A 17,603-nucleotide genomic window follows, 5' to 3' on the forward strand; every position below is an offset into this window, starting at 1 on the left:
GTTATTGGTCATAAACTGAATACCGACATGCTGTGTGTATGTTTTACCCTTTAAATCCTTTAACCAACTTTAACTGTCTTTACTGGTCTGGAAAATCTCTCACGAAGACAAAGTTTACAAACTGCACAGGGGTCTCCTGATTTAGATCATGGATTGAGTGTGTTACTGGAGATGTTAAACACCATTCCTCCGCTGGTATGCGAGCTTGAGAGTGTGTATTTGTGCGCGTTGAGTTGCCCTCGTTATATTTTTAGATCAAAAATTAAACACGGACACTCTGCTGAAGCTCTACAACCAAAACAAGCACTGCACAAAGTCAGCGTGAAGGCAAGTCATGCACATATGTATGAAATCTTTTCTTTTTTTTTAAATACCAACAAAATCACACACAGTGTTTAGTTGCATCAGTTCAGCTTTGCCAGTTCACACTGGTTATTAGAGTTAGTTACAACAAGATCACTTTCGTTTGACTTACAGGAATAGCTGACGCAGATATTTCCAACATCCATTTCTGTTTAAACACAAGCAGAATCACATTTGACCATTTCTGTCTACATTTGGGAACACATACAGTATAAAAGATGGACCTAGCTTCCAGCTCTCAAAGAGGAAACTATTATATGACCAGTAGGGGGATGACTCTTTTCCTTGAAAAAAACACTTTTGGTTATACAAGTCTGCAGAGGTTTGCTGCGTAACGTCACGTCCACCTTTCTCAAAAGTTGTCTGTCCTAAAAACATGTGCATTTCCAGACTGGTTGGCAAGTGGTTCCTGGGGTTCCTGGTTGTAGCTAGGTGAAATCAGTCTCAAAGACTGGCGCAATCACAATGTTCTTGCAATTGCTTTCATTTCTAGTATATTGCCAAAGTCGTCTGTAGTTTGCACGGAAGATGCCAACTTGTCTGCATACACTTTGTAGTAAAACTTGACAGTCTCCATTTTTTGCTTGTGGAGTTTCACTACCACCTGAAGAGTAGCTGAGTGTCTGCAGAGAAGTTGGTGTCCTCCAAATAATCTATGGGAAACCTTGGCAATCTGCAAGCAACCAAAGCAATCCCAACAAGGTTTTTGGCATCCGTTCAGGAAATGCACATTTTTTCCTCTCACAACCAGTGGTTTCAGACTGGTCTCACACTAACTTACGCTGTCACCAGGAGTATCACACATCAAAAATGGCAGAAAATTTAACATCACATGGTTAGCAGGCACGTGTCTGCAAAAACTAAACAGGAAAATTGCCCTTAGCTCCCTTACTTTGGGACCTCGGTATTATGTAATAGACTAATTCGCTAGTTTTTGGGACAAATTAAATGAAAGATGTAGTTCATTATGTAAATTATGGTCATTATTAAGAGGAGGATTAACTAGGGTATGCTCACTGGGTAATGACTTGTCAATCTCAAGTCAGATCCACACTTGCTTGTCACATCCTATTTCAAAAAGCTGGAAGGCGGAGGCGAGATTTGTGCATGATCACATTACTCCAGCCTTCGTTTTTACCAGTTGCCATCTCATCTCTTTTTTATCCTATTTTCCTTCAAAAAATTCAAATTTCTAGTGCAAACTTGACCCAGTAAAACTCAGTAATACTCACTGTGAGGTCACCAGAATATCCAGACATAGAGCTATACTGTATTTGACATCAGCAGAGGTTTTCTAGTAATTTTGTGATATATTCACACTACTGCAGAAAGTGAACTGTTAAAAGTAGATTACATTTCTGCAAGTTGCTGATATTTATCCACTGTAAACTACAGAAACCATGAAGCATGTGACAAGCTAAAAATGAAAGCCTATCATTGGAAAAACACCACAGGGGGGAGGACGAGCCAAGCCCCCCCCCCTAAAAAAAAAGAAATCTACTGATCATTAATTCCCTGTCTGTTTGTCATTGGGCACTGGTGGTCAAGAGCTCAAGTTCAGATCCTTTTGAGCCATACAGGAGTCTAAAAAAAGAGTAGAAAAGAGTAAACACACACACACACACACACACACTGCAGCAGCTGCTTCAGTGTGTTTGCTTTGGCCTGAACGTGTGAAACTACAATGAAAGCATCACTGACAAGCCCTTGAAGACAAAGGATCAAGTGTATGTGTATTCTACTCCGCGGTGTGAAAAGAAATCTGTTACACACTTCCCGACGCTCCATATCCAGACAGTTGGCATGGCAACCGGCAGAAAGGCATATCCCCTGCATTTGGTTGCACAAACGTACAGGAGGCTTCACAAAAATGCAGTGTGTGCATGTGGAAGGGGGAAGGCAGCAGGGGAAAGTACTCAAGTACAGCGTGGTGTCTCACACATGCATGAATGAAGAACAAAAGTTTTGGAAAAATACTTGGGAAAACAATGAAGAAGAGAGTAGTGCCATTTTAAAGCCATACCAATGACATGAACAATTTACAGACCTCAACAACTGTTTAAATATTAAATAATTTAGCTTGGAGTACCTTCACCACACTATAATGCAACTCTACCATGCATTTTATGAATTTTCAGTGAAACGACATGTGAAAGGTTTGCAGAGCCCATGCCAAAGTTAGTGATTCTCTGTAACTGAAAACACTGCTTCTAGTGTCACGTCAATAAATCACCCTCATCACATCATAAGTTTAAGACATCCACAGTGCTGTGACTTCACTATATTCACAATAAAACAAACATAATTTTTTTCTAATATGGTTGACATCTGAGCTTTTTGCTAGCAACCAGATATATGAAATACTCCAAAAACCAAACTGGAGGGGGAAAAAACATGGCACATTAATACAACTAATTGATGATTATTTAAAAAAAAAAAACTCTATCTCGTTACCTGCTTAACCTTAACGAAATATAGTAGCCTGAAACTGACATTACGAGATAAAACGTGTTAAACACGTAAGCATGGATGAGCGTTTTGTGGCACTTTTTTTCCCAATTCTATTGCTAGTATCCACCTCTATCTCCTTCAAGGTTAATTTGATTTCAAGTGCATCCCATCATATTGCAACTTTTAGACATTTATTAGTCTTTTGCAAGCAGACATAAATGACAAAGACACCTTTGTGCATTTTGACAGACAAAAAAAAGGTGCTTTGGTGAAAAAAAAAGGTGAAAAAAAGGATCTGCAGCATTGAAACATTTTTCCTCAAAATAGCATTATTAATCTGTAGCATAATATAGGCTGTTTTACATGTGAGTTATTATTTATTTTGAAAGAATCGTGATTCCACTGTGACACAAGAAAAGCAAGAGACTGGAAATAGTTAGAACAAATGAATGACGCGTTAGAGAAGGGTTGTAAAAGGAAAAGCTTTAAAGAACAAAAAAAATGTAGAAAGATTAAAAAAATAAAATACCTTCTTCCACATCAGAAAAATAGTCCTCTGTGATCATTTCGGGGATATTGGCTTTATACACTGTGTGTTTGAATGAAGGAAAGACAAAAAAAAGAACCAAAAATAGATGGAGAAATCATATTCACATCAAAATCATAGGAAAAGGAAGAACTGAAAATAAAGGTGATTATTATTATTAAATGTTTTAGTTCCATTTGTTACATTGAAAATATCAAAATAAAGTTTCCAATCATGCACACGATTGTATGTCAAGTCAAAATTTGGACTCAAATTTAGAAGTTTCAAGTTGTTTTTTTTGTTTTTTTGAGTTATATTTGAGATATGCAACTTATACATTTTAGATAGTAACCTGAAATTTTGACTTAGGAATGGAAAAAATATGTGTTGCTTTGGGGGGTTTTCAGTGGTGGAAACAAACCTTTCAATGATCAAGTTAAAAAATAAACAAATAAAAAAACTGGTTGAAGAACAACAGCGGGCTTTTTCTTCTGAATTATTCAGAAGAAGTAGAAGCAACACAAACTCTTTCATTGACAATAAAAAAATAGAGGGAAATCTAACAATGAGAGTACAGTGCTAAAATATTCACTTATTCCAGCCACAAAAACAAATGTGACCCAAGCTGATATTTTAAAGAATTTGGCCCTCTTTGGGTTGCAAAGACAAATCTAGCCTTGATATTTAGACATCAATAGAATTACTTTAAAAATGCTGTTAAGCAAAACTTTACCTTCATCATCGGACATGTCCAGCACCTCGTTCATGGTCTCGGGGACATTCATTTTGTGCTTCTCGATTACAGTCTGTTGAACAGAAACACGCTCTTAATATCATGACAGTAACTTTACCAAAGTACACGTAATCCAGATTTCTATCCCAGTACAACACCATCTCTACTCCTGCACTGTTTACTGTGAAAATGTTCCAGTAACTTTGCATTTCTATGTTTATGTAGGTCTTTTCTTTCATGTTACTTTTTTAATGTAGCAATACAAACTTATGTGCGCAAATAATAATTCAAAATGTTCTAGAAAGCCTTTGACAGTAGCTTTTATATAGATATATTTTTTATGTCTGTGAAGGCTCTCAGTCATCCAGGTCATCGTAGTCTATGGAGCTTGGAAAGAAAAGCGTCTGGACTTCTTAAAGAACTTCTTTAAGTTCTTAAAGAACTTAAAGAAGTCCAGACGCTTTTCTTTCCAAGCTCCATAGAATAAAGTTTTTTAAACACTATCTTAGGTCAGTGCCTTCAATGCTTCTGTTTTTGTGAAGTAACTGCCTGTTACTTCACTGTTAATGCCTGAGGCATTTCAAGATAGCTGCTAAGCGGCAGGAACTGCCTCTAGGATTCAGATTTAAGTATAACTACTACTAAGTTTAAGTATAACTGTATCTATACAGTTAGATACAAGTAAACTATTGAGAAGCCATATTAAACCATACATCACATTTGAACACTCTTTTAAACACATACACACCTGAGTGGTCAGAGTCTCCTCTGTGACCACCTTGAGCGTGTCCACAACAGAGATGTAGCCAAGCCTCCTTGCAATGGACAGAGCGCTGTTTCCATTCTGGACAAGTAATAAAAATGATGAGAATTGGTGTTGAAGCTAAAAATAAATGAATAAATATTTCAGATTTCTGAGCGTACTGACATTAGTGAGTTCATTGGGCGATGCTCCATGGTGTAACAGCAAGTTGATGATGTGTGTGTGTCCCTGCTGTGCAGCCTGATGGAGAGGTGTGTAGCCGTTCTGCGGAGGAGGGATGAGAGAGAGCGTTAGAAGATGTTCACAGAGACAGAAAATCAGTGACGTATGGTGAATATACACGAAAATAACAGTTACCTTTGTCTTGGCGTTGACCTTCGCCTGATTTTTCAGCAGAAAGTTAACCATCTTCACGTTGCCATAGTGACAGGCCACATGAAGTGGAGTGTATCCAAGCTGATAAAAAAGAAATGTAACTTCTGTTAGCACCACTGTGGCTACAATAAGGCATGTATTCATACACTGAAGCCAAAAGGCAGGGAGAGCAGGTGCAAGACCCCCCTAAATGACAACAGATACGACACTCAAATCAAAAATACCACATATGACATAAAATGGAAAACTTGGGGTAGAGGTGGGTTGGAAAGAGGCTTGCAGAAGTAGCAACAGATGAGCTATCAGCTGATTGTGGCCTATGTGAATTAACAGTCTTCTCAAGTCCCTTTATAAAACAATAAGACCACATGAGAAACTGGTGAGGATAACTGATTCCTGTATGGCCTATGAGGATTTTTGCCCTGTGACAAATTAATGTTCAGACTGCTTCAGTACCCACACTTGGAGACAACCCATATGGAAAAGATATATATAAATCTTATAAAGTTTGTATCTGTCTTGTGTGAAACTTGTATGAAAAGCATACAAGAGTGAAAACAGATATAAGATCCCTTGAAAAATTATATAAATGAAACTTGTATGTTTTGGATTCTTCGTAAAACAATATATGAAAGTAATGAGAAAGTGGCCACTTTCATGAGTAAATCATATAAGCCTTATATGATTCACTATATGAAGCAAGCCAAATCTGATGGAAGTTTTTTCTATTTCTTTTCCATATGGGAAGAGCTTGTTTATTTTGTCTGGAAATTAAGCTGAGTTTTAACTGTGAACATTTAAGCAGCTGCACGTGAATCATGTCCAATGCAACCCAAAACAGTTGTTCTGCCTCAATCTGAAATTCAAGTTGACTGTCTCACAAAGTAAAAGCTAAATTTCCAAAATAAAGGCAAATGGAAGCGAGAGAGGAAAAATAGGCAAAATTCAATGTCTGAATTCCTACAAAGAAGGAAATTTAGTTAATTTGCAGCAGCAGAAGCTTTGTTTGTATGATGCGTCCTCCAGCTGTTGCCATTTCCGAGCCAAGAAGGTCACGACATGGAAACAAATAGCAGAGGTATTCCAGCTGTGCACAGCATAGCCCTCAATTACCAATCTTATATTTATAAAACAACATTAGACAGGGTGGACTGCAATTAACTTTAAAGACTGCTGAAATCACACAGTGTTTATGCGCCTTTAAGGGCAGCTATAAAAGAACGATATCGTTTATTTTTGTTCTTGTTCATTTCACATGTTCATTGTGTGTGAGTTCTGTAAAAGACTCAAAGGCTGGACATGATTCAGCAGCTGTTAATGTCTAAATAAGTTCTGGCAGGATATTTGCTCTTCTTGATGGCATTTTAAAATCACGTCTTTTTAAAAATTACAAGGCATGTGTTTAATTATTCAATTATCCTATTAAAACTAGAAATGTGTCACTTTTGTGGGAACCTGCCTTGTCAAAAATACAAAAAGTAAGAGCACTGGCACAGACCAAAGCCCAAACCCCAAATGATATTTAATTTACGGCGGTGAAGCGGCAAGATACGCAAATCCACTTTGCAAATGCCTTAATAACTTTAATCCAAAGACATGAAGAGGCTATCATTACCTTGGTCTCTGGGTCTATGAAGGCTCCTTGGTTGCACAAGACCTCAGCAACATTGACTTTATCCTCCTGGGCAGCCAGGTGAAGTGGAGTCAAACCAGACTGAAGGTACAGAAACAAAGAAATACAGAAATACAGTCAAATACACAAATGACAGAAGAGTGCTGAATACAGTAGAGTTTGACTGAGACAGCTTGAAATGAAGCCGTTTAAGACAAAATGACAGGTTTGCATATCACGGTAATGAAGCACAAATGACAGAAAAATGACAAAAGAAATAACCATCAAAATGAGTTCTGGATAAACAAATATTATTTGTGTAAGTAAAATCAAGGCCCTGCCTGTTAGACACGTGTCGATGGTACACAGACGCAAATACACTGCAAACATTAATCTTCTGTCATTGCACGTCAGCCTTTGAGATCTACACACTAATAAAGGGAAAACACCTTATTGCCCATGTTAACAGGAGCATCCCGAGCCAGCAGCAGCGTCACAATGTCCACGTTTCCTTCCTGCGCTGCAAGGTGCAGGGGAGTGATGCCCTGCCGCGTTACAGAGTTGGTAGAGGCGCTGTATTCCAGTAAGGTGGTCGTTATCTCCATCTGATTCTTTTTAGCTGCAATATGTAGTGGAGTGTAACCATTCTGGAAAGCAGAGAACGGGAAAATTTACCATTTTTCTTTTATAATGGAGCTAAGTCACATTTAAATTTGCAGAAGACAAAAACTCTGTAACCCTAACCCTGGTTCAATGTTCCACAGAATTAATGTAGCACTCTTGACCCTTCATGATGCTGGCTGGTAATTGTAATAATTACAATGCTAACTGTACAAGAAAAAAAGCAGAGCTGCATATGTGCACCGATGACAGGAGGGGAGACAAAAAAGGAGACTGAGAATCTTATTCATTTCCCTCTTCCAAACTGAAGAGAAAGTAGCATGTATATATACCAGAGGAAAGAGGAACCACTTGTATTGATCCTTGTTCTTATGCAGCAAGGAAACTGGGCATGAGTGATGGATATTCAGTAGTTTTAGAGGATTTGCTTCATTTGTAAAGAAACTTATTTGTAACTTTTGTCTGCAACCAATAAAATTCCCAGTGGAGATGTTCTCCAGGCCAGCACGGTTTTCAGAAGCCAAGCTGGAGATGTTATATGCTTCTAAATATCTACCTAGTGGTGAAGAGCAATATTTTTAAGCTTCATTTATGTCCTGAACCTGAAGATATTTGCCTTAAATGATTAAAAAAAATGCATCCCTTCAGTGTTCTACCAGAAAATATTGGACCCTTGTTGACTTCAGCCTTCCACTCTACCAAAATATATGATGGTAGAGTGGAAGGGCAATCTAATCAGCATGCGGAGCACAGTGTAATTGCATGTAATTGGCCGAATGAATCTAGGTCAGTCTGCTCTCATCCTGAGCCAAAGTGAGGGGTTTTAGTGCATTGTAGGAACATTCAATTTGACCTCCACTGACAGTTTGATTGTCTCTTACCTTTGCAGCAGCGTGCGGTGAGGCTCCCTGGTTGAGCAAGAGCAGCGCCACCTTCTGGTTATCATAGTGTGCTGCTACATGCAGTGGAGTTAGTCCACTCTGAACACACATACACAACAATTGTTAGACGGTGATTTATCGTACATGTTGTGGAGTGCAGCCAGAGCAGAGGTGATGTGGAAAGTATTGTGAAAGCTACACCTACGATGACAGCTGAGGCGATACTGATGTGTGCAACTTCAATGTAAGTCTCTCTCAGATGCACAAACATGCATTACCTTTCCAGCAGCATCAGGCTGAGCATTCTTCTGCAGCAGCAGGTTGGTCACCTCAATTTTCCCGTATTTTGCTGCGACGTGCAAAGGAGTGAAGCCCTTCTGCAGAAACACAAAGGAACATTACACCTAATTTAATACAGTTACTTCTTCTCCCATGACTCATTTTCTACACATGGCAGCCCAACAGAACCACATGTGTTTAATCATAAAGTAAGCGAGCAATTTTCAGGATTATGTCATGACAACATGGAGAACTGCCCCCTTGGTCCTTAAACACAAATCAGCACAGGGTGGAGAAACTTAGTGCTTGATTTAGATTCTTTAGCTGTGAGGGAACACAGATTCAAAAACCATGATCATGGTTCAGAAGCGGGCCTGTAGAAGTTTGTATGGAAAGACGGAGGAAGCTAATGGGATGTAGAGATGGGAGTTTAACTGCAACTCGATTAAATTAAACCTCACTGAGATTTGGGACGTATGTGTGCGTCATATGTCTTTTACATTGAGTACAAGTTACTGCAGGTCCAAACAAGGTAAGATTTGAAAACCATGTTATGCACATAATCAAAGAAGAAAGTCTTACACTTCTGGGTTTACAATTGCATCACAGTCTTTAAAGCTGTTGTGAATTTAGTGGACTTTCTAATGGGCGGAGCAACTTAAAAACAAAGCGAACATCTGAAGCCTGTTGCTAAATTTTCTGATTCATCCAGACATTGCTAAAAATGACCTGGTCTGTCTTTAAAGAGTTAAAAATACGTGGCCATAAAACGCTCTGCTGAAACGTAAATTGATGCTTTTGAAATGAGTAACTGACATGGAAAACTGAGCCAAAAGTCAACAAAGGCTTCTCCAGCAACAGCATTTTCAGACTCTATACTCTTACTTTGTCCACAACCTTATTATGACACATCTTTTCCACTGGCAGACTGTCAGCTGCAACTGGTATTCCACAATCATGTAACTTCACTCAGTCCAAATGTTGCAAAATCCCTGTAGAATTCATACATTAACATTTTTCAAGCTTTTCCAGGATGAGACAGGACAACCATCAGGTTACCAGCTGCAAGGATGCAAATCTAGCTGATCTGCAACAGGATAAAACCTCCTCTCTGTCTTCAGCAGATTGAATTAAAGTTTTTGGACTAGTTTATGAGTATAAGCATATAAGCCATCAGTGTCTGTGTGAGTACCGATCCACTAGTTTGCCTGCACAATATGTTTGTGTGCAGTTTCATATTTACCTTAGTAGTAATGCCCAGACTAGCTCCATGGTCCAGCAGCGTTGCAGCTATATCTCTGTGCCCCTCCCTGGCGGCTAGGTGTAGGGGAGTGTATCCAGAGTTGGTCGTGGCATCTGGGCATGCTCCGCTCGCCAGGAGCTGCTGCACAATATCTTGCTTACCGAGACGGCTTGAGATGTGCAGAGGAGTCTGGTCATCCTGATAGAAAAAATCAAGCAAAAAACACTTTTTATTATTAAAAAGGACCAACATTTGGAGTCATGTTTCTGGACAAGATGCAGCCCACTTAACAAATGTTTTTGGTATCGCCAAACTCCCGTGGGAAATCTCTGACTCTGTCTGCTAAATGTGCCAACTGCATTTTTGTTGTTTTGCAGTGACATTCAAAGAAGAAAAAGAAAAACACATTTGCACCTTAAACAGCAAGACAATGAGCAGAAACTTGCCATAAAACAAGAGAAAGCAAACAAGGAGACAGATTCACAGCTGAAGACTCTTCAGTGACCCCTCTTATATTTTCACATTGTTTATACGCTGCCATTTAAAATAAATAGAGTAAATTCAGAATGAGCTTCTGTGCTTCGCATAACATTTATTCTCCCCTGAAGCCATCCATTGAAAATACTGAAGCATATTTGAAACAGACATTTCTCTGATGTAATATATGGGACTGTTTTTGCATTGTATTGGTATTGAACAATAGCATACATATGATAATAGAACCAAACTGATACAGGAATTTCATTGAAGAAATATTTGCACAAATATATTGGAATATATCCATCATTTTTAAATTTAATGCAATGTACTTCACAAGCTATTGGGCATTTTAAATGCAACACACTGCTCATCTCCACATCCCCATCTCCTTAGGAGTATCTCCCTAGGAGTGTATATTTGACTAAATATGTGATAGACTGCAAACAAAGCATCTGAAGCTGCTCTAGTGAACAAATTATGTTAGAATATCAACCATTATTATTGGCTCATGCTGGATAACATGCAACATGTTATATATTTGCAGCAGGCTCATATTGGCTAATAATATTATCCAAGGAATATATCAATTGGGATCTATTGGAAAGAATTTATTTCATCGTCATATTGTTATAGGTACAGGGAACCCTATTACTTTTCATAGCAGTGCAGGACAGGGACATGAATAACTTATTAGAAGTCACATTATTTATCCTATGAGCTCCAGGAGATTGTTCTTTGTGTACAGGCTCTGATCAGCTGACCTGTGTTGTTGCTGCTGGCTCTGCTGGAGGTTTGTTTTGCTCTTTTTGGATTTACTAAACTGAATTCTACTACATGAGCATATGCGGTATGCACTAATATGGCTGCTTTCCATCTGCTGGCCAGTTTAAAGCCAGTTTAAAGGTGGATTTTGGGAATTGATGACTTCTCCTTTTGACTTAAGCTCACAGTGACCACAGATACCACAGTCTTCTCTGCACCAGTCCAACACAGTCCATTACTGTAAACTGAACCACAATGCTGGAAATCACCCAGTTCAACATGCACTTACTGCCTGTGATTCTCACACAACCTTATTATCTTTCAATATATTGTATAAGACAATTTCCCAGTAAATAACCAGATAACTTTAGCAACACATTTGCTGAGCCAAAGTCACATAATAGCAACTCTGTTTATCATGACTGCTCTTTTGTAGCTCTGAGTAGATTGTAGATCCTTGCGAAAAACAGCCTCATGTAACTAGAATTTTTACTCCTATTTGTATCCAAAAAATGCATAAAAGGACAAACAAGAAACATGATTTACGAAGAGTGTGCAGGTAAAGCATAAGGCAACATTATTTTCTAATTTGTTAAGTATTGCAGCTGCTCACATAAAAGAACTGAAAACACATAAAAAAACAGACTCACTTGATATTATTATGTATGAAATGCACACCAGGTAGAATTACTTAATAAATTAAGCTGACAGAAAGCTGTTCTGAATAATTTTGACCCATGACTGTAGCTTCTCAGTAATTAAATACATGCAAAGACACATTACATAGGCATACAAACACACACTTGTGCTCACATTTAGTGGCTCTAATGCCCAGGTGCATATAAACACGCAGATAATCGTTACTGATTGAGAGTGATGCTCTACCTTGGCCTTGGCGTCGACTCGTGCTCCATTCTGAATCAGATACCGGACCACGTTGGACTGTCCCGCCCTCGCTGCCATGTGGAGTGCCGTCTCCCCCCTCTGAAGCACAAGCAGAAAACGAGGGATGGATAGTTATTCCAAAGTTTTGAATGTTTCTCTTTCTTTGAAAACACCCTCATACAAAAAAACTTCTTTTTGTGAAGACGTACACTGGGAAGGAGTGACTGAAAAAGAGAAAGAGCCAGATAGACCCCCACGCTCGCTCTCCACACCCAACTCACCATAATGACGTCCCATAATGCTCTGTTACTACGGTAACCTGGCCACAGACACGACGTGGGCGACCAAACACTCGGGGTTGAAGAGTTGACTGTGCACTACTCGTTCCCCTCTTTCTTTCTTCCTCGCTCTTGCCTTTCTCTTTGGCTCAGCTTACTTTTTTTCTCCTCTTTTTCTCCTTTCATGTCATCCCAGAGTTAACGGGGTCAGTAGTAAAGTTTGTAGCTCCTACTGAGGAGTGTCGATGGACCAGATGAGAATTAGAGCACATTTCCGTATGAGCAAATTACATTAAATACCTCCTCTCCACCTACGGAGGATTTCTCTGCCGTCTGCACCAATTAAGGTTTAGATTTTGTGGATAAACAGCTAGTGTTAAGTCACTTCCTATGTTTGCAATTCTCTCTCTCTGTGCAATTAGCTGTTTTAGGTATTGTTTCAGATTTTTTAAAGGGTTTCATAGGCATTGTGCTGCTCTTGAGTTTTGAATCCTTAGTCAAAATATCTGAGTTGGGTTTCTGTTTCGGTTTTTCTAAAGCTATTCTGGTCTTTGAAGGTTTGATTTGTGCGTTTTGTAGGCTGAATTTTGATTCCTGTTGTGATATGTTTTCATTCTAGCAATACTGAGGCTCAGGTTTATTGCACTCTCTGAGCCCTAATTACTGTTTAGAATTTATAAACTTTCTAGTCTCAGTTTTGAGTTCCTTAGTTTAAGTGTCTGTTATGAGGTAGTCATTTCCTGTTGGCGTACTTCCCTCACCATTTTGCTAACTGCTCCTTCCTGTCTCATCTTTCTCTGTTTATGCCTTCATTGTCCAGTCTTCTACTGTGTCTGCCATGTGTACTGATAGTCTTGTCTCTATGTTTAGAGGTATTTCCTGTTTTATTTTAAAGGTCGGTTTTCTTTCATGTCTTGTGTCACTTTTGCAGCTTTATGTTTTTGACCGTATTGATCGTCTTCACCTGTTTCTCATTCCTCCTCTGTTTCTCATCCCCAGTCACCCCTCGGTGTATAAATAGTCGTATCTGCATCTTTCCCCGTGTGCCTGTATGGATTTTGATTCTGTTTTTGCCACCTGAGCTCTGAGCTCATCAGACTTGATAAAAGATTTTATTGTAAAAACAAAGGGGGGCCTAGCAAAAAAAATTTGGGAATCACTGGTTTAAGCTTTATGAAGTTATGAGCTAATCAAATGGTTTGTACAATTTTTGAAGATGCTGAGAACTAAATGAAATGAAGCAAAAAAGATCAAAATGTCCATCTGTTATACAGTAAAGAGGAAATATTCCAATATTATGGTTAAAAATATATTATAAGCAAATATACTGCACTTTGCTTTCCCCCCGCCCGCCCACCCAGCACATGGAAGGAAAAGAAAAGGAAAGAATGTCCTCTCATGCTCCCTGTCTTATCACAGGGTAATGATGATGACGAACTTCCTGAACTCACCACATTGCTTGTGTTTGGTGAAGCCCCGTGGTTGATTAGCTGATGGACGATGTTTTCATGTCCCATAAAAGCTGCAACGTGGATCGGCGTCAGACCGGACTAGAGATGGAAACGCAAAGAAGAGAGGAAAAGAAAAAAGTCAATGAATTAAAGAAACACTGAAGAAGCACGAGAACATTTCTGTAGGTCATTAAATGCAAATGTGCAAACTTTTAAGAAAGTCAACCTGCTATCAATCAGCAGAAGACCAACTATTACAGTATTTCCTCTGAAATGTAGTGGATTACAAGTGTAGAGTAGCAGTAGAGGTAGAATTTCCCACTCCAACAACTAAATTAACAAACTACACAAAAATAATTGATGTCTTAGTGCTTAAATGAGACACACACTCCAGACACACTTACCTCTGTGACAGCCTGTATAGACGCTCCATGCTTCAGAAGCAGCTCCATCACCTTAAGTCTGTTTTTCTTGCAGGCAATGTGCAGGGGAGTGAAACCATTCTATGAAAGACAAAAAGAAAGAAATAAAAGTATAAAAATAGTCCAAACAGTCTTTGTGTTTGGCTTTGTAGGACTTGCAGACAAATCTGGAACACCGAGTGGAAACTACAGCACAAAGGGGGGACTGTTTTTTCTTTTATCCCCTCTCTTTCTCTCCCTCTGCCTCTTAAAACCTTCTGCTTGCAAACCAGACAAGCATGTGTGGAAATAATCGAGTGGACTGTAAGCTATTAAAAAAAATAAAAACTCCTCCACACTGAAATAGATACTTTCCTTTACAACTCACTTTTTTCTCCCTCCTCACCCTCCTTCATCCCTCCCCTCCTTTACTCTCCTGACTTTGAGGTTTCAGGCTCAGTCCTATGACTTCATTTTCCTCTCCATGTCCTTTTTCCCCGCCTTACTTATTCTCTCTGGTTATAAAGTCCCAGTGCTCTAACCACACCCAGACTGCTCCCATTACAGAGCAGCAATGCTCGTCTTATGCCAAGATATCGGCTGGGATAGTAAAGTCTAATTCTACTTGTTTCTTTGTGTTACCCCTCAAATGCTGCATCTCGGCCTGTAATAAAAGAAGAAAAAATGAGAGAAGGCAGAGAGCTACAACTTAAATAGACGAAAAAACATTTTTGGCTAGTTGTAAAGTGAAATGACTGAAATGTCACAACCCTGAGCAACACAGCAGGTGCTCTAATACTTCATTTTCATCAGTTTTCTATGTCCCTGCATATTATGCAGATGCAGCGGTCTAGCAGCATTTTTACAGCACCAAACTCTGGCGCTAGCATAAAAACTCTTTAAACCTGAACCTTCAAATAAGTTCCCAAAAATTAAATTATTTTGAAAATGGAACATTTATTGAATCTTTTGACAAATTAAAAAAAAATCATTACATATCAATTTGCATATATAAGTTTTAATTTGTATCATGTTTACTATAGCAGCAATCAGATTTAGTTTATTGCTTAAACATGTATTGTGGAATTTATTTAGGGTTTCTGGGGAGAAAAAATTTTTCACTGATAAATGCAGGAGTCTCAAAAACTCACAAAAACTATACGTAGTAAATATAATACACTAGGCGTTAAGTGGTTGAAATTGCAATACCTCAAATGGCCACTTGGGGCTCTCTCCAAAAGCATGTCAATCCCCACAGACTATCATGTTAAAATGTTAAAACCTTCGAGCAGAAATAAACATTTACAAGTTTACAGTCCAGCTTTGTTCTGTGACACTGTAGGGGGGATTTTTTTTTTCAAACTGAATTTAAAATGTTTTGAGGCTTACGCTTATTCATATTTTGTGGTTTGGTTGACAGATGCCTGCCAAAAGAGGCCGCTGTGGCTGTCTACTAGTTGTCACCTCAGCTGAGTTCGTAGTGCTGGTGCAGTCTGGAGCTCATCCAAGAATATTGTGCTCCAGTTTTGGGGAGTGCAAATTTGCTACTTATTAGCAAGATGCACTGATCAGATGGTATCTGTGGCTATGCAATCCACCAATAGAAAGTGAAGCCACATTTGATTAACATGTTATCACATTGCTAACCAAGTTAGCTGGCAGTAGCTGGCAACTTAGAACTTCACTACTTCTTCAAATATCCACCAAATTTTTAAGCTTAAGGTTTCAACGTGGGAGCCCACAGACAACTGCATGAGATCATGGAGCTTTTATCTGCAGCTAATAGCTTTGTCTACATTCAAATTAAATGCAATTGTCATTGAGATTGTCATTGCTAAAAAGAAGGTGCTCAAATATTCAGCACAACTGTTTTTATGCAGGAACAGGATTTCAATAAGAGTCACAACATAATGTCTTATCATCTTTAACTTTACATAAAAGAATTCCTGCTTCTCCTGATTAGCCCAAGCAACGAGATGCTCTGAGATGATGAGCCCTTTTAATTCCTCTCCATTATTTTGTACTTTTCATCAATTTTTATCACAATAAATAATTGAGATCCCCTCACCAGCGCCTTGGCGTTGGGATTGGCTTTCTTGTCCACGATGACCTTCGCCACCTTGTAGTGCCCACAGTGGGCGGCAACGTGCAGTGCCGTCAGGTAGTCGTTTGTCACGTCGTCCACGGGCACGTCGTGGTGCAGCAGCAGCTGAACACAGTTTAGGTGGTCGCCTTGCGTCGCCATGTGAAGAGGAGACAGACCGTTCTGGAAGGAAAAGGAGGAGAAAGATGTTCAGGGATGTGAAGTTAATACGGATGCAATTTGCTAATGTGATTTTGTTGACTTGTTCTTAAAAACCTTGGTCTTTGACAGTATTGGAGCTCCTCTGTTCAGCAGCATCTCCACTACTTGCTCATGGCCACTCCTGGCGCCACAGTGAAGAGGAGTTAGACCGTCCTGTGAAAACAAACACCTGCTGCTCAGCCGTGAACTTCATGCCATCATCAACAAGCTCGTAGAGCAACAGACAAGATATGACATGACACCGCAGGTGATGCTTAAACCTCGCACGGCTGTGGGTGGGATTAGATAATAATAATTTTAGGGTTTTTGGAAATCCCTCAGCTAAAAAATTATATGATGGACAAATGTAAAGCACCCTACACCTAGTGATTATGGATTTTATCCTCTCATTTTTAATTAATGTTTTTTACCCTTCCATTATATTCATTTCACATACCACCCTGTGTAAACAGCCTACGTATGGCTGTATGTTAACTTTATCAGGAGTTATGTTAGTTTGATGTAAAGCACTTCTAAGTTATATTGAAATATTGAAGTCTATGAGCATTAAATACATGAATACACTTTTAAATATCAATATTTAAATATAAACTGAACACTGCATCAAATAACATTGTGCGCATGTGATTTTACCTTGGTGCGTGCATCTATCTTGGCCCCTCTCTCCAGCAGCAGTCGCACCATGTTGCTGTTCCCACGTTTGGATGCTACGTGCAGCGGTGTTATGTCGTTCTGCAGGAAACAGAGACGCATTGTTTAGCTATTCAGCCAAAAAGAAAAGAAAAATCAATATTTATTTCAGGAAAAGAGAAGGAGTACCACTGCTAATACGTCACTTTTAGGGAAAATTGGCTCTATTTGACAGTGCCAGAGGGAAATGGCTAAATACCCCCCTCTAGAGGACAGTGATCATTCCAGCCAGAGCAACCTTAGCTTTGAGGTTCTGTTCTAAAAATGCCAGAGGCTTCTAATATCTCTATGTGTTCACCAGAGATTGTGTGTATTTCCAGTATGTGTTTGATATTTTGCCACCAAAGAACACAGTTTTCACAGTTATTTAAAGAGTAAATAAATATGCCGGGCTGCTGAATGATACATACATACAAGCAAAATCGTGCGTGTGTGTGTGTGTGTGTGTGTGTGTGTGTTTGTGTGTGAGGGAGAGAGAGATGATATGTAAAGTACTAAAACTTG

At 39.1% G+C, this 17,603-nt stretch overlaps 1 protein-coding gene across 16 annotated transcripts in view; it reads right to left on the reverse strand.

The window, feature by feature from the left end:
- The window catches only part of ank3b (ankyrin 3b), a 178,108-nt gene that overhangs the window by 53,520 nt on the left and 106,985 nt on the right, over positions 1-17,603 (reverse strand). For all 16 annotated transcript variants that reach the window (XM_063482630.1, XM_065471627.1, XM_063482624.1 and 13 more), the window contains 15 exons: positions 17,043-17,141; positions 16,464-16,562; positions 16,173-16,370; positions 14,108-14,206; positions 13,704-13,802; positions 11,975-12,073; positions 9,848-10,045; positions 8,604-8,702; positions 8,326-8,424; positions 7,273-7,470; positions 6,827-6,925; positions 5,194-5,292; positions 5,002-5,100; positions 4,822-4,917; positions 4,074-4,146 (listed from right to left, as the gene is read on the reverse strand). In XM_063482630.1, coding sequence (XP_063338700.1) covers positions 4,074-4,146; positions 4,822-4,917; positions 5,002-5,100; positions 5,194-5,292; positions 6,827-6,925; positions 7,273-7,470; positions 8,326-8,424; positions 8,604-8,702; positions 9,848-10,045; positions 11,975-12,073; positions 13,704-13,802; positions 14,108-14,206; positions 16,173-16,370; positions 16,464-16,562; positions 17,043-17,141 — 1,753 coding nt within the window. The remainder of the gene's footprint in view (positions 1-4,073; positions 4,147-4,821; positions 4,918-5,001; positions 5,101-5,193; positions 5,293-6,826; positions 6,926-7,272; positions 7,471-8,325; positions 8,425-8,603; positions 8,703-9,847; positions 10,046-11,974; positions 12,074-13,703; positions 13,803-14,107; positions 14,207-16,172; positions 16,371-16,463; positions 16,563-17,042; positions 17,142-17,603) is intronic.

This window comes from Pelmatolapia mariae, linkage group LG8 (assembly GCF_036321145.2).
Source record: "Pelmatolapia mariae isolate MD_Pm_ZW linkage group LG8, Pm_UMD_F_2, whole genome shotgun sequence".
Lineage (NCBI taxonomy): Eukaryota > Metazoa > Chordata > Actinopteri > Cichliformes > Cichlidae > Pelmatolapia > Pelmatolapia mariae.